This window comes from Dama dama, chromosome 14 (assembly GCF_033118175.1).
Source record: "Dama dama isolate Ldn47 chromosome 14, ASM3311817v1, whole genome shotgun sequence".
NCBI classification, from domain to species: Eukaryota; Metazoa; Chordata; class Mammalia; order Artiodactyla; family Cervidae; genus Dama; species Dama dama.
This window is the reverse complement of record NC_083694.1, coordinates 69,595,887-69,618,554: the sequence shown is the minus strand read 5'-3', so window position 1 is coordinate 69,618,554 and position 22,668 is coordinate 69,595,887. Positions and strand designations below refer to the sequence as shown.

The following is a 22,668-nucleotide window of genomic DNA, read 5'->3' as shown; positions in this document are numbered from 1 at the left end:
AAACTCATTTGTCTGGGAAATTGCCTCAGACTCCCAAGAAAAGTTACTGTTAAAACTTCCAAAAGCCCAATATGTAATCCCTCTGCAACAGCCCTTTCCGGGTCCCTCCCCTCGGGGCTCAGCCTGACTGACGTTGCCAGGCTGTTGCAAGGTTGCATCACTGACCTTTGCAATTGTCTGGGCAGTCCAATTTCCCCATCCTCTCCCTGCCCCCTCCTTTTCTCTGCTTGAAGAGCTTTGGCCCAGGATCTCTCCTTTTCCCCTACTTGCTAACTAACTCTGATATATGGATAACCAAGGCTAAACCAGAACCCTCCCCCCACCAAGGTGATGAAGTTTAATCCTGGTTAAAATCAACCCTACCTGCTTCATGCTTCCAAGGGTCTTCCCTACTCTTTAGCTTCTTACCTTAATCATCTACTTTCACCTCCTAAACTGTTTCTATGCTAAATGGAGCTGGTACAGCCGTGCTGCTCCCCAGGTCCAGGGGAGTGGCATATAATTGTTGAGGAACGCAGGAAATATTTGCAGTTCAGGCCAGCAAACTTTCCCCAAGGCCCACCTTTCCATGTGCACCCTGCCCCAGTGCTCAACTTCACTTCTTAAGTGGTAGTGGGGAGAGTTTGGATTTAATGGCAGTTCTCTGATACACAGAAGTGCAAACCCCTACGGACACAGACATCACACACACCACACACACACACACACACACACACACACACACACATCTGTGCATAAAGGGCAGCCTCAATGAATAGTTATCCATCAAGTGACCCTAGCAAAGCAGGCACATGACTAAACCAGTTAGACCAGAGAGAAATGTAACTATAAGCACAAATTTCGTTGGTTATGCAGAGCCTGGAGACCCTTTCTGTTTTCATAACCGGATCCCTCCTCTTTCCTTCTACCTCAAATGCATATACGTGCGGGAAGATGACAAACCTTCTTTATGAAAACTAATTTTTCAATTAGGTAGAACCCCGGGCTTCCCTTGTGGCTCAGCTGGTAAAGAATCCACCCGCAATGCGGGAGACCTGGGTTCGCTCCCTGGGTTGGGAAGATCCCCTGGAGAAGGGAACGGCTACCCACTCCAGTATTCTGGCCTGGAGAATTCCATGGACTGTATAGTCCATGGTGTCTCCAAGAGTCGGACACGACTGAGCCACTTTGACTTCATTTTCAGGTGTCCTCACCAGGGGTCCTTCCAGACCTCCCCGGATAAGGGAAGCTGTGATCCACCCACACCATTAAGAAAGAGTTCGAGAATGGGCGCGGATTCCTCCCCGGGTCCTCACCTTTGTACATCCAGGCCCTCCTCCCCGCCCCCGGCCCCTGCACCCCGGGCTTGCACTGCTCCTGGCCTCTACCCCAAGGTCCCTGCGCCGCCTCGCCCCTTCCTCCCCCTCCTCTCTCTGGCCGGTGTCCGGGAGCCCAGGAGGCGGGGCTCGCAGAAACAAATATAAGCGGCCCCGGGGCGCTGACCAGGTGCCAGTTGCCGAGTCCCCATCCCAAGGCTAGGAGGAAGGCGAGGAGAAGCAGAAGGCAGAGGCGCGGGGCCCACGCACACGGTGATCGCCGCCCCAGGTCGGGCGGCGCCCCTGTAGGTGAGCGCGGCGCGGAGGAGCGCGGCGGGGCGCGGGGTCCCCGGTGCGCCCCCCACTCCCTGAGGGCCTCCCCCCGCGAGAGCCGGGAGCTGCAGCCGGCCTTCGGAGACTGAAGGTCTCGCTGCCCCGATCCGCTGCTCCCGCAGGTCACCCCCACCCCGAGACCCCGGAGCCCAGATGGAGACGGTCCAGGAGCTGATTCCCCTGGCCAAGGAGCTGATGGCTCAGAAGCCCAGCGCGAAGCTGGTGCGAATGTACGTGTTGGGCGGCGTGCTGGCGCTCTTCGGCGCCGTGCTCGGCCTGATGGAGACCGTGTGCGGCCCCTTTACGGCCGCCGACCGCCGGCGGGAGCGCGAGGCGACCCTGGCCGAGCTGCGGGCCGCCCGCGGGGAGCCGGCCCCACAGGAACAAGGCAAGCCGCTGGAGGCCGTCCAGGGCTGCCGGGCCCTGTCCAACCGGCTGCACGCCTCCTAGGAGCTCGGGGCGGCAGGCGGACGGAAGAGAGGAGAGACACCCAGAGAGGGGCGAGTGAGCCAGAGCCGGAAGGGCAGGCTCGAGTGGGCGTCCTGTGCCGTCTGAACTTGCTTCTGAGAAGCCACCGACTTCTAGAACTGCACTACCACGCAGATCCAAAAGGAGCTTGGGACCGAGTTCGCTCCAAGTGCAGCCCTGCAGGAAGACGCCACGTCCAAAGCTAGGTACCTTCGAGCCACCTGAGTGCATCTAGCATTCTGCACTAGGGTGAAAGGGGGAGAAACGCTTTTTATATTGTTGTTGTTGTTGTTATAATTATTACAGTAACTGCGTTTTGAAATAAAAAACGTTTTGTATAATCTCAGCATCTGATTCTTGGGGGGGGGGGGGAGGGGGCGGGGCGGGCACAGTTGCCTAGCATGGGCTGCAGGGAGGGCTGACATGCTGGGGTCTTACCTGAGGCCAGTGGACTGAGCGGTTTCCTGAAGATCAGGCAACTTTTGCTTCACTGCCCTCCCACTCTGATATGGATGCTCCAGGCTTTGTAAGCCTGTTGAGAATTTATTTTTGCCTTGTGTTAGGAATGGCAAGACAGAAGCTTTTCTAAGTCCCACCAGACTTAGCCTTTCAAGCTCAGAAGATAAACAAGCTAGAGTAAGTGAAAGAGAGCTGCTGTTTTACTCTAGGGCAGAAAACCCGTCTGCCGTCTCACACCTGTGCTCCAGAGGGTCCTGATGAGAGCTGTTCCTTCCCGACTGTGGGGGGGAGGTGGGGGCAGGCAGGGTGGAAAACTAGCTAGATGCAAGGAAAAGAGGGAAGGCGATCTCCCAAGGACATTTAATTGAATGTCTAGCTCTACCCAGCCTTCCTCCTCACAAACTGAATCACAGCGGGAAGCTGTCATTTAAGAGGGGGACAGACTGGTTATCACAGGCTTGAGTCCCCTTTCACCGGGGCCAGAGGTTCCTTTGTGCTAATAACTAGTCCCTGTGGCTCTGGTGGGCTCAGCATGTCAGCATCAGAAGTGGTAAACAGTGGCTTTTAAAGAAGTAGCTAGGGGCAGGAGCCTGGAGCCACTCTCCTCCTGCCCTCATCAGGTGTGGACATTTCACTCTCACCATCCATGGCTGTGGATTTTTGCCAAATGTAGCAAGGATCCTGCCATTGCCTCTGACCAGACTGTCTCTCCACCACCACCCTCTCCCCCCCCACACACACACCCCGCCACACACACACACGTTTCCACTTTATTTCTGACAGCTCACATCCTACCCAGTGTTTCTGGCTCTCATCAAGTGCCCTGTCCGCATGAAATCTATCTTCATCACTCCAAACAAGACAGCAGTGAGATTAATCAAGAGAAAAGACATGCATTCAAAGCAAAAGAATAGCAGTGGAACCACTGTTCTCCCAGTTTCCAAAATGGGAAACTTGGCCCTGTATTAAGGAGACATAACCTCGTCTTAAATGTCCAGAAAATGTCTCAGAAGTTCACCCCATCGTATTCTTCCCGCTTTCCTTCCCAAGCGCCTCTCTTACTCTATTATTCTTCCACTGATGCAGCCGCTCCTTGGTCCCGCTGTCAAACCTCAAACCGCCTCCCGCGCTTTCTTGTATATTTGTCTCAAAACACTCACTGCGGGACTGGGGTTTCGCCCTTTCTTCATCCTGCTGCTCCTCATCAAAGGCGTCGGCGCCTAAACTCCTGTCCAGGTTTCCCAGTGTCTCCGTGATCTGCTCGCATCTCAGCCCTCCCACCTGATGCCCTGCATGAACCCCCAGGACCCTCCTGCCCCTTCTGGTCTTTAGCACCTTTGCTCACATTCCTCTTCCGACCCAAACGCCTGCCCACCCACAGTCCCCACACCTTCTGCAACCCATAAACCCAGGTTCCCCAAGAGAGGGGAGTTTCAAATATTGTGCGTCTTGTCAAACTGTGTATCAACTCATGTACTCTGGTTTTTGGTTTAGAAGGCAATGCCTCTAATTTTTCTTTACCTATATATAAAAATACATATATTTTACATATGTCCCTAAATAAAAAGGAAATGCCTGTGTATTTTTAGCTTTGAAGGTTATGCCTCATGTCTATACATGGACAAACTACCCAACCCAGTTAAATCCAAGCCATCAAAATCTTATCTGTCCTCACTGATCTTGTCATTCCTCTGAGTTCATTCAGTCTGGGTCTCATAGTGGATCACACAGTAATGGACTTTTTAACCCTGTTGTTTCATGGAAGTGGTCATCTCTCCTACAGTCTTCTTTATGTCTTTCACATTTTTAAAGGTTTTTTTTTTTATTGTGGCTAAAGTCACATAATATAAAACATGCTATCTTAACCATATTTCACTGTACAGTTCAGTGGCACTAAACATATTCACGTTGTTGTACAACTCTCAACCATCATCCATCTTTCAGATTTCTCACCTTCCTAAACTGAAACTCTGTCCCCATTAAACACTAACTTCCAATTCCTTCTCCCCACCCCCACACCACCTGACCCCTGGCACCTACCAATGGACTTTCTGAGTCTATGAATTTGGCTATTCTAAGTACCTTGTATAAGTGGAATCAAACGTTATTTGTCTGCACCTTACATACATGCTGGAATGCACTTCTGAGGTTAATATGTGTCCCACAGACAGTGCGCCCTTTATCCCCTGTCCTACTCAGCAGGTTCTCATTAGCTCTCTGTTTTGTGCAGAGTTGTATACATATGTCAATTTCAATCTTTCCATTTATCTCACCCCTCTCTTCCCCTCTTGGTGCCCATATCTTTGTTCTCTACATCCATGTCTCTATTTCTGCTTTGCAATTAAGTTCAACTGTACCATTATTCTAGATTCCACATACATGCATTAACATAAAATATTTGTTTCTCTCTTTCTGACTTACTTCACTGTGCTTGACAGTCTCTTGGTCCATTCACATCTCTGCAAATGGCACAATTTCATTGCTTTTTATGGCTGAGTAATATTCCACTGTACATAGGTATCACATCTTCTTTATCCATTCCTCTGTCAATGAACATTTAGGTTGCTTCCATGTCCTGGCTCTTGTAAATAGTGCTGCAATGAATATTGGGGTGCATGTATCTTTGGGAATTATGGTTTTCTCCAGGTATAAGCACAAGAGTGGGGCTGCTGGGTCATACTGTAGTTTTATTTTTAGTTTTTTAAGGAACCTCGATACAGTTCTCCATAGTGGCTGTACCAATTTGCATTCTCACCAACAGTGTGGAAGGGTTCCCTTTTCGCCACATCCTCTCCAGCATTTATTGTTTGTAGAGCATTTGCTGATGGCCTTTCAGGCCAGTGTGAAGTATTACCTCATTGTACTTTTGATTTGCATTTCTCTAACAACTAGTGATACTGAGCATCTTTTCATGTGTCTGTTGGCCATCTGTATGCCTTCATTAGAGAAATATCTATTTAGGTCTTCTGCTCATTTTTTCATTGCATTTTTTGTGGGTTTTTTTTTTTTTTTTTTTTTTATTGACTGCGTGAGTTCTTTGTTTTGGAAACTAAACCCTCGCAAGCTTCTTCATTTGCAACTATTTTCCCCCATTCTGAGGGTTGTCTTTTCATCTTGTTTCTGGTTTTCTTTGCTGTGAAAAAGGTTTTAAGTTTAACTAGGTACCATTTGTTTATTTTCATTTTTATTGTCATTACTCTAGGAGGTGGATCAAAAAAGATCTTCCTGCAATTTATGTCAAGGAGTATTCTACCTATGTTTCCCTCTAAGAGTTTTATAGTGTCCAACCTTACATTTAAGTCTTTAAACCATCTTGAATGTATTTTTGTGTATGATGTTAAGGAGCTTTCTAATTTCATTCTTCTATGTTTAGTTGTCCAGTTTTCCCAGCACCACTTATTGAAGAGAGTGCTTTTCTCTGTTGTATGTTCTTGCCTCCTTTGTTAGGGATCAGGTGACCATAGGTGCATGGGTTTATCCCTGGGCATTCTATTCTACACCACTGGGCTCTAGTTCTGATTTCTGCCAGAACCATGCTGCCTTGGTTACTAAAGATCCGTAGTACAGTCTGAAGTTGGGGAGCCTCATGCCTCTAGCTCTATTTTTCTTTTTCAAGATTCTTTGGCTATTGGGGGGTATTTTGTATTTTCTTACAAATTGTCAAAATTTTTGTTCTAAGTCTGTGAAAAACACCGTTGGCAATTTGATAAGGATTGCATTGAACCTGTAGATTGCTTTGGGTAGTATAATCATTTTGACAATACTGATTCTACCCATCCAAGAACATGGTATATCTTTCCATCTGTTTGTGTCATCTTTGATTTCTTTCATCAGTATTTTATAGGTTTATGAGTACAGGTCTTTGCCTCCTTGTTCTTGTTGTTATTCAGTCGCTAAGTCATATCCAATTCTTTGCGGCTGCATGGACTGCAGCACACCAGGCCTTCCTATCCCTCATGAACTCCAGGAGTTTGCCCAAGTTCATGCCCATTGAATCCCTGATGCCATCAAACCATCTCATTCTCTGTCACCTCTTCTCCTTTTGCCTTCAATCTTTCCCAGCATGAGGGTCTTCTCCAACGAGTCGGCTCTTTGCATCAGGTAGCCAAAGTATTGGAGCTCCAACTTCAGAATCAGTCCTTCCAATGAGTATTCAGGGTTGATTTCTCTTAGGATTGACTGGTTTAATCTCCTTACTGTCCAAGGGACTCTCAACAGTCTTCTCCAGCACCACAATTTGAAAGCATCAATTCTTCGGTGCTCAGCCTGCTAGTGATACTGGTTCAGTTCTCACATCTGCACATAACTACTGGAAAAACCATAGCTTTAACTATACCGACCTTCATTGGCAAAGTGCTGTCTTCGCTTTTTAATATGCTAAGTTTGTTATAGCTTTCCATCCAAGAAGCAAGTGTCTTTTAATTTCATGGATACAGTCACCATCTGCAGTGATTTTGGAGCCCCCAAAATAAAATCTGTCACTGTTTCCACTTTGTCCCCATCTATATACCATGAAGTAATGGGACTGGATGTCATGATCTTAGCTTTCTGAATGTTGTTTTAAACCAGCTTTTTCACTCTCCTCCTTCACCTTCATCAAGAGGCTCTTTAGTTCCTCTTCACTTTCTGCCATTAGAGTGGTATTATCTGCATATCCGAGGTTGTTGATATTTCTCCCGGCAATCTTGATTCCAGCTTAGAACTGGAATCCAGCCCGGCATTTCACATGATGTACTCTGCATATAAAGTAAATAAACAGGGTGACAATATACAGTCTTATCATACTCCTTTCCCAATTTTGAACCAGTCAGTTGTTTCATGTCTGGGTCTAACTGTTGCTTCTCGACTCCACATACAGGTTTCTAGGAATCAGGTAAGGTGGTATCCATGAAGGGGAAAAACCTGCTTAGATCAGAGTAATTTGGGCAGATAAAAGTCTAGAAGCCCTGTCACATACATAATACTTGAAAGGATGTAGATAAAATAAAATACAGTAGTGTCACATAACGGAGAAGGCAATGGCACCCCACTCCAGTACTCTTGCCTGGAAAACCCCATGGGCGGAGGAGCCTGGCGGGCTGCAGTCCATGGGGTCACGAAGAGTCGGACACGACTGAGCGACTTCACTTTCACTTTTCACTTTCATGCATTGGAGAAGGAAATGGCAACCCACTCCAGTGTTCTTGCCTGGAGAATCCCAGGGACGGGGGAGCCTGGTGGGCTGCCGTCTATGGGGTCGAACAGAGTCGGACACGACTGGAACTACGCAGCAGCAGCAGCAGTGTCACATAAAAATCACTTTCAAATATTTGAAGGGCTGCCATATTGGTCCAACAAAGTCCAATAAAATACACTTATTTTATATGGCTTGAAAAATGCAGAACTAAAACTAGCAAGTAGGCGTACAAGGGAGAAGATCATAAGTCATTAAGAAATCAGAGTAATTCAAAACGTAATGAGTTGCCTTATGATACATATTAAGCTCCCCTTTACTAAAAATGCCCAAGCAAAGGATGCAAGGGATGGTACAAACTACACAGGAGATTTCTAAACATGGAGGGAGGTTAGTTATATGATTTCTGAGGTCCCGTCCAACTATATGATGCTAGGATTCTGTTTGATATAACCACAAAATAAGGAATGTATTTCCCATCCCAGCCTGCTTCTCTAGAACCCTCTCTCCTTCTCTATGTTTTCAACGCTTCTTCTTTTTCTTAGCATGTTGACAAATTCTTTCTTGCTGGATGACTATTAAAAGTAATGAATTTAATTAAAAATAAATGATTTCCTGATTGTTTGCTTAACTTAAAAATATACTATTTCCTGATTAAGTTTACTTAACTAAAGCTCTTTTCTCTTAGAAAATACCTTAACCTCATAGTTGAATCTAATTTTCCTCACAGTTAGTCTTAGTCCTAGTGAAACAGTTATTAGTCACCTTGCTCTTTACAAAACACAACAAAACATAAGTAATATATATGCATAGTTTTGTGCTATTAATATAAATAAATATATATACAGAATTTTGTGCTAATATCAGATGTGAACTTGTACTATGTTCTAGTAAAAATAAATAGCAAATATTGACTGTGCAAATACTTAAAAGTTTCACATTTTCTTAGGGAAAATTTGATTGTTGTTTAATTATAGCAAACAGAACCAAGTATTAAATCCACTGGCTCCATAAACCACGACTCCCCTCAGGTAACATGTTTTTTCAAGCCAATAAATCAGTAACAGTCCCTCACTTCTGACAGTCATTTAACCAGGAACTGACTCACCCCATAAATATATTTCAGAGTGCCAACCAATGAACAAATAAATATGCTGCTACAGATGAGGTCAGCCCACTTATGTCTGGGAAAGTACACCAAACTCTGAACTTCATGCTTTCTCAAAAACCAAAAGATATACTTACTAGGTTCCTCGTGTCCAAACTCTACTTGTCCCTCAGATCTGCTTCTAGGTAAGTCAGTCTCAACAATAATCTGAATTTGACTGGTTGCACTGAGGTCTCGCTGCTTCTATAATTTCTAATCAAGTATGTCTTTGTATAAAATCATTAGATCTCAGTCTTTTTGTAAAGGAATTAGAAATATTCATTTACAGGTGCACATTTTGGTAAATAATTATACCAGGGCCTTTGTATAAGGTCATTAGACATTTTATCTGAAAGGTATGTGGTGTGTGTATCCTCAGTTGCTCAGTCGTGTCTGACTCTTTGTGATCCCATGAACTTGTAGCCCATCAAGGCTTCTCTGTCCATGGAATTAACTATTAAGTAATCAGACATAGGTCTTGTATAAGTTCATTAGACTCTTTTTTTTTTTGCGGGGGAGGCATACCTTTTGATAACTGTATTTTCTATGAAACTACTATTCCCCTGCTTCTCACTTTGCTTTTGCTTTTGTTTATCACTATTATCAAGTTTATTTTACATGTTTTTGCTTTGTATTGAAATGCCTTGTTTCTGATATACAAATAAAGAAGTGTTCCATGTGGAATGGCCCAGTAAGTCACCATCAATCCAAGCTGATCCTTGGGGACAATAGTTGGAACTCCATTAGACTAGTGACCAATTGAGGAAAAGGTAAATGATCAAACTTGGCTTTGGGTTCCCTTCAAAGCTTTCATGGTAGCACTCTTTGTTCACCAAGGTGTGAAAGAAGGTCATTTTTTAGTCTATATTCTGGGTGGAAACTTGTCAGGTGGCATGCATGGCCCCTTCCTAACTTTTGCTTAGAAAAGGGATCCAAGAAACCCATTCAGAGGCATGCATCCTTACTAAATAGCCTTTCTTGGGTTCTTCTACATCAAATCTGCAAACTTCTCTTGGAAGAATTCCTGCTTTCTTGTTGCGCTATAATCCCTACTCTTGAATTTACTTTGATAAAGGGCAAAAATTTTGAGTTTAGAATAACAATAGTCAGCATGGTACTTTTGACATATCAAAATCAATAAATTAATTCATTTTAGAGGAACACCTAAATAAATCAGTACATTTAAGAGGAACTCCAGGAATTTAAAGAGTCAGTAGTTTGCTTTGATTAGTATGCTGGGGACAAAAGAACAAAATTCCAATCCAGCACGGTCTCTTTCAAAGACTCTAATATTTTCTGAAAGCAACCTTATTTCATTTCTCTCTCTTCCACTCACCTTTCCCTGACCTTCTATAGGAGCCCTTTTTTCAGAGCTTTATTTGAAAAAGAAACAATTACATTGTAAATTTGCTAAGCCAGAAGGCAGTCTTAAAGAACTTAAATTTAAAACCCTGGTCTGGAGCCATATTAAGAGTTAAAATTAAGGATTTTCCTAAATCTTAGCAAGCCATATAAAAATTTTTTACATAACTTAGGATTTTATTGGGTACTTGTTGTTCTGGACTAGATCGTTACCAACTAGTTCAGTAAATTGTTAATCCTTCAGCTGGAGAAAAATATTTAAAAATAGCAGGGTTAAGAAAGGAAAAATTTAAATAATTCAACTGTGTAAAATGAAAAAAGAAAGTGCCTTAAGAAGGCAAGAAAAAAGTAGAAAATATAGCACAAAAGACAATTCCAGAAGCCTTTCTTTTAAAGATATAGTGGACAAAAATTAAAAATAATAAACTGAAAATGAAAACAGACTTCAGGAAATTTTCAAAGAGCATTCTGGAGTAGACCCAACAGTTGGAATAAAAGGAGACTTGTCTTTTTCATAGTTTTTTTTTTTTTTTATGAGATCAAATATGAATTAGGAAATTTAATGAGAAAAAAAAAAAATTGAAATCCAAACCTGGCAGTTTAGAAAATACCCAGTATGTGACCAGACGGTTTCAGAGAGCCTTAGAATGTAAGTAAGCTAGAAATCAATAGAACTTAATGGTTCTCCAGATAAAACAACTGGCTCCTGAAAGAAAAATAAGATTAAAAAGTCCTCCATCCTTTAAGAATTGGGAGCCTGTAGATAATGATACATGCAGATATTGAAGGAGTAGAAGGGTCTTCAGAAGAACCAATGATCCTTTTTGACTAAGAAACAGATGACTATCCAAAACCTGCCCAGTGACGCTACTACAAGGGAGACACTAGAACCCAACAATTCCAGTCCTTCCTAACTGACGTCCCCAAGTCACAGAGAGATCAGAGCGCAACAACCCTCGTCAATTATACTCCTCACCAGGGCAGTTCAGGTCACAACCAGTTTCCAAACCAATGCCTGGCAATAGGCAGATGTTCATTAAATATCTGTTGAATAGAGAATACATACATGGATGAAGAAAGTAAATTTTTGTGGACACATTGCTGCCCGTGCCTTAGTCCGAAAGAATGGAAACCTCTGAACTGGGATACGCCTCTCCGTCTAGCTGGCGGGAATCAGGCTGGAATCACTGCCCCTGCTCCTGGAGTCCCCAGGCCCTGGGCACCCTGTCTGCGCTCTGCCGTCCACGCCGCCCTCTGATGTGGTCACCACAGTGGTCTGCGAGTCATCTCGATGATTCCCAAGGAGCTGCTAATTAAGAAACATGTAGGCTCACAGCCTCTCAGAGCACACTCGACGGCTGGTCTCTCATGGTGGGAAAGGAAAATCTGCCCAAACCCAGTTCTTGTTTTGATCCTGTCCCCTGAGGCAAAGCCAGGAATCTGAGAGAGAGCGCTCGCTAAGGGTGGGACAGGGGTTCTGCCTGGCGTGCCTCTGGCATGTTTTAGAGCTAGCAGTAGTAACGGACAGGTCTCCAGGGCAACCACTGCCAGGACCACTTCCAAGCATTCCCACCATGGGTGGCCGTGGGGGTCCTCTGTCCTTTGGGGAGCCCTCATGCCCAATGCCCAGGATTGGCCCCTCTGGCTCACCTTTGGGGTTTGGCTCCTGGCTGCAAGCTCAGTCCTAGCTTAAGGGCCTTCTTCCTTGGCCCGCGTTTCACCTTCTCGTATCAGGTGGCAGACTAGCTGGTTCCAGTCCCGATTCAGGTCTTCTGACTCCTCCCAGAAACCAACCAACTTCTGAGCAGGAAATCCTGCCCCTCCCCAAAGAGTGGGAAACCGCAGAGGAAGAAAGAGATGAAGCAGAAGGGAAGGCAGAGGAGGAGGGAGAGGGAGAAAAAGAAGCAAAAGGAAAAACAAGATCAATAAAAAGAAGCCAAATTTGGTTGAAACCCCAAGGTAAGACTTTTTTTTTAAATCACAATAATATACAATAGCATCACCATTTGTGTCAGGGCCTAGTCCATAGTAGGTCCTCAAAAAACTGCTGTTGAAATAATGCATCTATTTGGGATAAACCGGAGGGCTGGGCTGAAAGAGACTTCAATGTCAAATGCAGGTCAAAAACAGATAACAAAAAACCCTAAAGAAATGCCCGATGAGCTTTGCAATGTGCAGGAGGGAAGATGTGATAAAACACAGATGGAACCAGATGTCTGTTACTGGCACTGAGTACATTCTGATCATTTCAGGACAGAAAGTTAAGTTGGAACGAAAAGTTGCAAAAATAGTTTTTAAAAAGTTTGCATGTTCTGTTGAAATCATACAAAGATTGCAGGTTGTGTTTTTATAAACTGGCTTTAAAGCAATGACAGCACAAACACTCAGCTGTATCTCGGGAATTACTAACAGTGCTAATATCTGCTTTTTGCGTCCAGTTGTCAGCTAGTTCAATATTTTTAATATTGAGATCCAGAGCTTTGAAGAAGGCATGTTTTATCTCAAGGAAACTTGTTCAAAGGACTAAGGGAGACGTGAAGTGATCAGTCAAAATTCTTTCTGTGCTGTTCATCTATTCCTTAATCCCAGTCCAGCCTGCTGCTCGGGATACTGATCTTCTGAACCTTACAAGCATCTGATCAGACAGAATTGAAACGCCCTGGTTTCAGGTCCACTAGCGAAAACCTAACAGGAGCAGGAAATAGAATTCCCCACCCTCCACACCCCCATTTACCCAAATCCTCCCTTGCCATCTACAGACAGTACCATCCAGAAGGTTCCAGTCAGTTGAGGGGATTAAAAACTGCTAAACCTATGCTCTGGAGAAGGCAATGGCAACCCACTCCAGTGTTCTTACCTGGAGAATCCCAGGGATGGGGGAGCCTGGTGGGCTGCCATCTATGGGGTCGCACAGAGTCGGACACGACTGAAGCGCCTTGCAGGCAGCAGCAGCAGCAAACCCATGCTTTGGGAAGTGCTTATAGACGATGCTGGTGTGTTTCCACAACAGTTGGCTTTGAAGAGTCCTGCTCCCCCAAATTTTCCAACAGAGCTTACCAGTTCAAGGAGACATACTTGAATTTTTTTTTTCTTTTAGTGCCAGTATTTTTCTTTGGGTTCTGTGTGAGTAAATCACAGTCAGAAGCTGAAAGAGGGGCGGGAGAAGTGAGGAAAGATGGAAGAATCTCACTTCTGCTTGCTTGCCAAAATTTGAAAGGAACTGCATTTCCCTCTTATGTATGATATGAAAATAAAATCCAAAAATCCTAGCTCTTTCTTGATACTAATTTCAGTTGAGCTAAAAAGCTCCATGCATCCAGTTTCCAAGCTGGAACAAATCTTAAAGGTAATCTAATTTAATTCCTCTTGTTTGCCAGGTGAGGGAACTGAAGCCAAGACAGGGGCAGGGCCTTCTCCAAGGTCACATATATGTCAGTGGAGGAGAGGGAGACTGGAACTCAATTATCTTGGCTCCACCCAGGAGCCTTGCAAGACACTTTACAAAGAAGTGCCCCAAACATCCAAGAATTTATAAACACGGCATCTTCTGATTAAATAAAATAAAATATTCCATTAAAAGATGCTTAAGTAATCCTTATCTGGCAGAAACAGAAAGAGGGAAAAGATTTTAATAGTTAAAGCTAATAGTTGAGCTTTTCTAGAATCTGTCTTACAACTGTTAGGAAATTGGAGTGAGTAGAAGGGTTGAAGGCAGGTTTGTCATGCGAGAGCTAGAATACTTTACAGTCCTACTACTGAGCCAGCATTTTACATACCTTATCCCTTTATATAATCACATGGTACCCTCCTTTTATTAATATAAATAGTTTCCTTTAATTTGCTCAAATTCACGGAGAGAAGACGAAATGATGGTTTTTGCAGCTTTCACTACTAGTCTCAGCGTCATGCTAATGTGAGTATTTATAGTTCAGTGACTCAGGCCTCTCCCCAGCGTGGACCCCTGCTCCAGCCACTTCAGTCTACTTGAGGTCGCTCTGACCTCTCAAGCCATCTCTAGATTCCTTACCTAAACACAGACAGTTCCCTCTACTGGGTACAGCCTTCCCCCAATTCCTTCATCTCCATAACTTGTACTCATTCTTCAAAACTTAGCCCCAGGATCACTTCCTCCCAGAAAGCTTTCCCACTGCCTTGGCCTGACTTGGCTACCCTACTCTGTTTCCTGTTAGCACCCTATACACATTGTTATTACACAATTGTGAGCTTCGACTTACTACTGTACTACAGCGGCGCTGTTATTATGATACTGTGAGCTTTGACTTACTTGCCTACCCTCCTTATACTTAACTACCATCTCCTTGAAGGAAGACACCAGACATTGCTCAGCTTGCACATTCCTGGCACCAACCACACTGGACATTTACTAGTGCTCAATAAATATCTGGGGAAAATGGATGAGTGAACAAATGAAAGATTCCCCCTTCTTTTCTTCCATTCAAATGACTTAATAAAATGTCTCCCTCCCACAGTCTTGATTTCTGAGTATCTTGGGAGGAACAGAAGATGGCAGTACTATAGGCTTCTCAAAAAAGCCTGTCAGGCTACTCAAAAGAGCTTCCTAGGGTTAAACATTCCAGTGGAACAAACATTTATTTCTCCTCCCTTACAAAGTACACCGATCACAGTAGAATAATGCACATGCTATAAGGGGCAAGGACAAAAGAGAGCCAGCATGGACACAACAGATGAGAAATGCCAACACCCCTTCAGAGAATGGAAAGTGGATAGATGAGGGATAAGTGACTTAGCCAACTGGAGACTATTGAGGCCCAACAGCCTCTGGTAGGAGGGCAATGAGAAGCCACAGAGCCCAGAAGAATCTCAGGGACCAGGGCACCAGGAACCTCGATGCAGAGGAAGAGACGGGCCCTCCAAGAGGAAGGAAAGTTTATTTTCTGGGGAAATTGGCTAAAGAGTTGCCAGGCTCAGGGACATCAGACACAGCAAAAGGTGGGTTCAGGCATAGAGCTGGAAACAGAGGATGAGAGGAAGCCTCCACACTGAAAGATGAGATTGCCCAGCCCCTTATCCTGACTTAGCTCCCAAAACACACACAGCCCAACTTATACACCTCTTCGTTCTCCTTACTCCGGCCCACTGTAGGCAGAGGAATGAAGCATTCCTCCTTGGAGAAACTATACAACCAAAGGGAGAAAAGATTATACATACTGATATTTGAGGGTCAGAAGAAATTACTAACAATAGCCCTTGACAATATTGATATCCCCTCAGAGATAAAAGAAGGCAGTGCGTCCATCAATGAAGATCAAGCAGTCAGCATTTGGTTTTTTGTTGTTTTTTTTTTTTAAAAAAAAGCAGTCACGAACAGAGAGGAGCTTTGTAAAATAAAAATATAACTGGAAATTTAAAAATTAAAATGAAACACTGGAAGATAAAACTGACAAAATCTCCCAGAAAGTAGGACAGAAAGGTTAAGAGATGAAAATTTGGACAAAAACAATAAGAAATTTACAAGATCCAATTCATCCAGAAGCTCTGACATCTTCTAATAAGAAGTTCAAAAACAGAACACAGAGAAAATGGAGGGGAATATATTAACCAGAAAGATAATTTCTCCAAAATTTCCCATAATGAAAGATTTGAATTTCCATATTGAAAGGACCCAGTGAGTGTTCAACACAATGAACCAAAACAAAACACAAAACTGTCTCCTCAAAGCACATAATTAGGAATGTTAGAACACCAGGGGGAAGAAAAGGATCCCAAAAGTTCTAGAGAGAAGAAGAACAGCTCACGAAGCCAGATCAGGAGTCCAAACAGAAACTGAACTCCTCAGTATCCACACTGGGAGCTAGAAACTGAAAGGCAACACAGCAATGTCTTCCAGTTTCGGATGAAAATAATCCCCAATTTATAAATCCTTCCTCAGCCAAACAATGAATCAGGAAGAAGGTAAAGTAAGGATGCTGGCAGAGCCAACATCCTGGCCTGTACGTGACCAGGGTCTGGTGGATCAGAGCCCATGCAAAAGTGTTAGATGTGAAACAGCGCCCCACACTCGGGCCCCTCTTATTCATGAGGAAGCAAGCCAAGGAGAGCTGGGGTAGCCAGGAGGATGCTAAAGGGAGGTCCCAGTTACCAGCCTATCAAGCTCCTAGTCTGGATTGGAACAGGAAGACCCGGGGCTCCAAAATGAATGTCTCCAAGGGAAAAAATATATAGATTATCCAATTAATATGACCAATTTATTTGAGCTGTATTGCTTTTACCAGAGGATTTGGAGAACATGACAACGAGTAAGCAAACAAACAAAAACGAGATGATTATTAACTCCCGGGGGTGGTGGGGAGTAGAAGAAGACAAAAAAATACAATCAGAGTACATCAAATTGTTGAGCTGCAAAAAATCAGTCATAAAATGATTTAATTAAAATTGTGATTTAATAGTGTTAGGAACCTAGCTGGAAGGGAATGAGTATCTGTGTGTGTTGTAAAATAAAATGGCAAGTCCTAATATTCCTTAGTGGGAAATCAATAAATAATTTCTAACATTACAAAATCAAGAATGGCAGTAAATGTTTTAAAATATGGAGTTAATCAGAGGAAAGAAATAAGATTTTAAAATGTGGTTGCCCTTGAAAGGGACCTGGGCATGGGGAAGGGAGAAGCAAGGGTTGCTGTTAGCATTATAAGACTTTTGATATCATGTGACTTTGTAAACAGTGTTCCTGTATTATATTAATGAACACAAAAATTACTTGGAAAGGAAAGAAGGGAGAGAAGGGAGAAAAAGAAGGAAAGAAAGAAAAAAAGGAAATGACTCAGTCATAACAGCATTCATGGATTACATTCTATTACCACTCAACATGTTGATGGCTGGAGCCATTAAATTCAGTCTCAAACAAGCTCTGCTTGAAGTATTTACCTAACTACCCAGAGGAGTTTGCCAGTTTGTTTATCTAAAGGCTACTTCAGAATCACCTGGGCACTTTCCAAAAATACAGATTCCTGGGTCCCACCCTTGATGGCTCCCATTCAACATGCCTTGGTGGGACCTGGGAGTCTGCCCTTAGCTCCCCCAGATGATTCAACTGCACAGCAAGTTTTAGGAATCACTGGACTAAAGCAGAAACTGGGAGCGCGTGGTGGGGGGGTGGGGGTTATGTGATTTTTGTGTGTGTAACTGTTTCTGTGAATATGTTGGTGTACTGTGAGTCCGTCTTCTTCCTCCCTCCTTCCCTCTTTCAGTCTTCTCTTATCTTAACCCATAAACCCCTCTGGACTGCAGGAAACACGAGAGAGACCTCATTCCTGAGATTTTAAACCCCAGGAGTCTGTGCTTCCCAGGAGGCACAGTGGTAAAGAATCCACCTGCCACTGCAGGAGACTTGGGTTCAATACCTGAAGGGGGAAGATGCCTTGTAGTAGGAAATGGCAACCCGCTGCAGTATTCTTGCTTGGGCAATCCCATGTTCAGACGAGCCTGGGCGATGGTCCATGGGGTCAGCACGCACATACGCGTGCAGCCCGTGCTTTTTCTCCCAGCCCTGGGGCTCCCTCTGCTGGCAGAAACCTGTCAAAATGTCCTAAACCTAGACATTCTCCCTCAGTTGCTATAAGGCCCTCTCCCCAGGCTGTTTCCAAGCCCTCAAACTTCGTGAACCTCCCATCAGACAGAAAAGGAAAAATCCAACCAACCTGGGAAAGACATCTCCTGCCTTACAGGTGTGACTGTACACAGACCAGGAACAGAGCAGGGGGAGGCAGAAATGAGAATAAAAGTTAAATATTTTGTGGCCAAACGTGAGGGAAAGGAGACCTTAAGGGATTCAACTTCCCACCTTCTTCCTCTCCTACCCTCCAACAGAGATGGAAAGATGGAGAAGTCAGATCCATCTGCCTCTCAAAATGAAAAAATCAAAGGAAGGAAACACATTAGGCTAAAAAGCTCGCTGAATTTAGAAGGAGACCGCAAGAGCTCGATATCCACACTCACCTTACTTCCTTGAGTCTCCACGTGCCCAGTCATGGGACCCTATAAATCTTGCCACTCCAGCGATTCTCTAGCCAGGGACTCTGTTGGATCTTTCCCGCAAGCTGAAAACATGCTCACCCCAGCACTGTGTCTGGGACAGAGAAAATACTCAAAAACATTTGAATGAAACCTTAACTCACTGCTGTCCTAAAGATCAGAACCCTCCTTCAGATCTGCACATCCCCCAACCCAAGCTCCTCAAAAGCCCCTCTCCCCCACACTCACACTAAACTTGTTCTTTCCTCAAATACATCCCTCCTCAACCCATAGTGTTCCAGCCTCAGTGCCTTCAGAACCCTGACAGGCCTCCCGTTCAGTTCAGTTCAGTTCAGTCGCTCAGTCATGTCCGACTCTTTGCGACCCCATGGACTGCAGCACGCCAGGCCTCCCTGTCCATTACCAACTCCTGGAGCTTATTCAACTCATGTCCATCGAGTCAGGGATGCCATCCAACCATCTGATCCCCTGCCATCCCCTTCTCCTCCTGCCTTCAATATTTCCCAGCATCAGGGTCTTTTCAAATGAGTCAGTTCTTTGCATCAGGTGGCCAAAGTATTGGAGTTTCAGCTTCAGCATCAGTCCTCCCAATGAATATTCAGGACTGATTTCCTTTAGGATGGACTGGTTGGATCTTCTTGCAGTCCAAGGGACTTTCAAGAGTCTTCTCCAACACCATAGTTCAAAAGCATCAATTCTTCAGCACTCAGCTTTCTTTATAGTCCAACTCTCACATCGATACATGACTACTGGAAAAACCATAGGTTTGACTAGACGGACCTTTGTTGGCAAAGTAATGTCTCTGCTTTTTAATATGCTGTCTAGGTTGGTCAGCAGTTCCTATATCCGGACCCAAAGTATTTTTGTCACTTCTCATCCTCCTTGACCCCTCAGAAGCTTCCAAGCTGTGAACCTCTGGCACCTCATAGAGACCGCCCTCTGCCCACCCCAGCCCACCTCCCTGTTGCCTCGGGTCCCCCTGCTCCCTGCTTCTCCTTGCCCCTTTCTACCTGTTCTCCTCTCCTGTAACATCCCACTGTACCCTTCGCCCTCTAGATGGGGTGTCATCTACTATGGTTTTAACTTTAGTTTATATGATTTCATTCTCCCAAAGCAGTATATCTAGCCTAGACATTTCTCTTGACCTTCAAATACCTAACAAGCATCTTCATCTGTATGTATGTATAATTTCCATTAAACACTCAGAAAATGCTTTCTAGCATCTAACATGTGCACGCACTGTGCTAAGCACAGGAGACACACTGGCCTCTCAGACCTGCGTGTAATGGGAGAAAAAGACAAATGAGCAACTGTGACTACATAGTACTGGCAGTTGTGATAAGAGAAACAGCCGGTGCGTGGGGAGCACCGTACGTGTCCAAGAGAGGGTGACTTTGAAGGGGAGAAGACCCGGAAGGGTAAGAAGGAATAGGGGTAGGCATGGTGAGACACTCCTGGGAAAGGATTTCAAAGCTTCTGAAGAACTTGCAAAGCTAGTGAGTTTGAACTTTAAGACAATAAGGAGCCACTGAAGAAGAACTGGTTGCACTAAAGCCCACAGGGCACTTCTACAGTTTTGGCAACAGTCAGGTCTTAATTTGAATGGTAGGCCAATAGACCTTTGCTTTATTATTGCCCCATAAGTCATTTATGGCTTCTTCTATTCTTTTGTGCATATCAAATGTTTCACAAGCTTTTTTTTTTTTTTAATATATCAATGGATTGGAGAAGGTGGAGTAGGCAGACAGAAGAGTGAGGAGGCTGCTAAAGCAGAACGTAGCAGTGACCCAAATTAGGAGCGTCATAGTGAGGGTGAAGATGGGGAAGTGGTTCTAGAGATATCTAGGAGATAGAATCAACTGGGCTTGGTGAGAAATGGAATGTGGGGCGACGGAGAGGGAGGAGTAGAGAAGGATTTCCAAGGTTCTGAAGCATTAACTGGGGGGACGGTGAAGCCCTTGACTGAAACAGATCACAAAGTCACTACAGAACAGTTTGGCAGTTTCTCTGAAAGTTAAACATAAATTTACCACATAACCCAGCAACACCACACAAAGACTTTGTCGCCAATGCTCCTAGGAGCACTATTCATCATGGCCAAAGAGTGGAAATTCTAAATGTCTGTGAATCAGTGAATGGGTAAACAAAATGTAGTACATCCACACAATGGGAAAATGACTCAGCAATAAAAAGGAACAAAGTACAGATACATGCTATGAGAAGGATGCCAGGATGAGCCTCAAAACCACAAGTCAAAGAAGTCAGGCACAGAAGATCACATATCATCTGATTCCACTAGTGTGAGAGACAGAAACTAGATTACTGGTTGGCCACGCCAGGGGAGAGGGACAGGAAGTAATTGTAAATGGGCAAGAGGAATCTTTGGGGGGTGATGGGAATGGTTTATCATTTGATGATGGATAGTTTTGATAGTTTCCCAACTCTGCAAATTTGTTTAAAAAAAAAAACAACAACATTGAATTGTACACTTACCATGAGATACTTTTCTGGTCTATAAATGGTACTTCCCAAAAGCTGTTTTAAAAAAAAAAATCAGGTCAGTTTGGGCATGCTGAGCTTGAGGTGTTTAGGAGGCATGAAGAGGGACAGGTTGAGTAAACAGGTGGTTATGCGACCTGAAGCTTAGCATACAAGGCTGTACAGGAGAGAGAGATTTCTAATACACATCAACTTAAAGAAAGCGACTGGAACAGCAAGAATGAGGGGAAATGCCCAGAGAAGATAGAAAGAGAAGGACAGAATGAGGACAGAAGCAAGACCAACCCCAACATTCAAGGGATCCAGACCTCTAAAGAGCGCCTCCCGGTGGAGGAAGCAGGCAGAGAGGAAGGAAGAAAGCCCAGAGAATATACATGGACAGAATCCAAGGGGAGAAGAGGCTTGGGAGCAGGGGCAAAGCTCCGGAGCTGCAAGCCGCCGGGGGACACAGCCAGACCCAGCACCCCAATGGCACCAGGAGAGGGAAGTGTTGATGGAGACAGTGAGGCTGGACTGACGAGCCCGAGGTGGGCAGGTGGACCAGAATGTTCAGCCTAAGGCTGGGAAGGATGAAAAGGCCAGCGAACAGGAAGGGTTCTGGGATGCAACCAGGGTGCAGAGGCTTCACGTCTGGAAGTAAATGCCGGAACCACCAATTCCAGTGGTTCGGGTGGATGGCCTTCAGGGGTGTGCTTCCTGCCAGCTTCTCCGGACGGATTTCTCCCCATGTAACCCCGCCCCTTGCAATTCAGTGACCCTGCCCAGTTTCCCAAACACTCCATTCTCCTCCACAGCGCCTTCTCTTTTCTCACACAGCAACCTCTGCGTCCCATTTCATTGACTGCCATGTCTGTCTCCTTCTAACCTTGGAAAGCATTTTGCTTTTTCATAGGTCACAGGACCTGCTCTGTGGAACGCCCTAAATAAATATTAGTAGATTAAACCACTCAGCCGCCATGCAGCATGTACCCCTTTCCTCCTTTGCTACTGGCCCCGTTGGGGGCTATCTGCGGCTGGGCCGCTGGGTCCCCCTGTGATGAAGGTACCTAAGGTGTTCTAACCTCCACTCTCAGTAGCTACTACGATCAAGGATACTTTGTCCATAATGTAAGGTACAATCTCCCAATGTCCCCAAAGTTCTGCCCACTTCTAGGACTGCCAGGAAAAAGCACGGAACACCCAGTTAAATCTGACTTTCAGATAAACCATGAATAATGTTTTAGCATAAGTATAATCCATGGAATAGTTGGAGATTATACAGATCCTAAAATAGGATGTGTTGCCTATCTTGCAATTCAAATTTGACTGGCTGGCCTGACTTTCTGTTTGCTAAATGTGGCAACCCTACTTCTCCCCAGAGGGAAGTGGTCTCCCTCTAACACTGCGGTCACTGGCACCCTAAGAAACCTGCCTGGCAGAGGGTCCTATGCCCACCTGAAAACCGGGCTGAACAACCAAGAGAAAACACGGGGGTCCGAAACCGTGTGGCAGCTTTGCTGGTCGGTCCTCTCCACTGTGTGGGCCTCTCCCCCCGAGCCTTAGTGCTACCCATGTCTCACGAAACTTTCTGGGGAGTGATTTTTACAGTTACTCTGTGAGGCTACTGAGAGCTCCAGTGCAAGCTCACATGCCGTGGGCCAGGGGAAAACTTGAAAAACTGCAAGTAAGACTTGTTTAGAATTGTCTCTGCCCTGCCCTCCCTGCCCCCCGCCCCCCAGCCGAGGGGAGGGAATCAAGCCAAACTCTGGGCCTCATCAGGGTTCCTGCTCTTTCCCAAGAGGCTCTCAGCTCTCCTAGGCAAACAGACATCAGTTACTCTGCCTCGCCAGTCCCCCTGCCACCCGACGACGTGTGACCAGCAGGGTCAAGACAGCACATGCAGGGCAGGTTAACCCATCTCTAGTTCATTTTCCTGCATC

At 44.8% G+C, this 22,668-nt stretch overlaps 2 protein-coding genes across 3 annotated transcripts in view; both read left to right on the top strand.

Moving 5' to 3' along the window:
• The first annotated feature begins 1,470 nt into the window (after window positions 1–1,470).
• On the top strand, window positions 1,471–2,437 carry G0S2 (G0/G1 switch 2). The gene is made up of 2 exons (XM_061161280.1): window positions 1,471–1,604; window positions 1,751–2,437. The coding sequence occupies exon 2, from the start codon at window positions 1,782–1,784 to the stop codon at window positions 2,076–2,078; it is 297 nt and encodes a 98-aa protein (XP_061017263.1). The 5' UTR covers window positions 1,471–1,604; window positions 1,751–1,781; the 3' UTR covers window positions 2,079–2,437.
• Window positions 2,438–9,006: 6,569 nt separating this feature from the next.
• HSD11B1 (hydroxysteroid 11-beta dehydrogenase 1) overlaps window positions 9,007–22,668 on the top strand; it is a 62,376-nt gene continuing 48,714 nt past the window's right edge. The window contains exon 1 of one of the 2 annotated variants that reach the window (XM_061161047.1): window positions 9,007–9,021. The gene's annotated coding sequence lies outside the window, so the exon portion shown is untranslated. Of the gene's footprint in view, window positions 9,022–12,089; window positions 12,197–22,668 lie in introns of those variants that run through there. The other variant, XM_061161046.1, reaches the window with a different exon arrangement.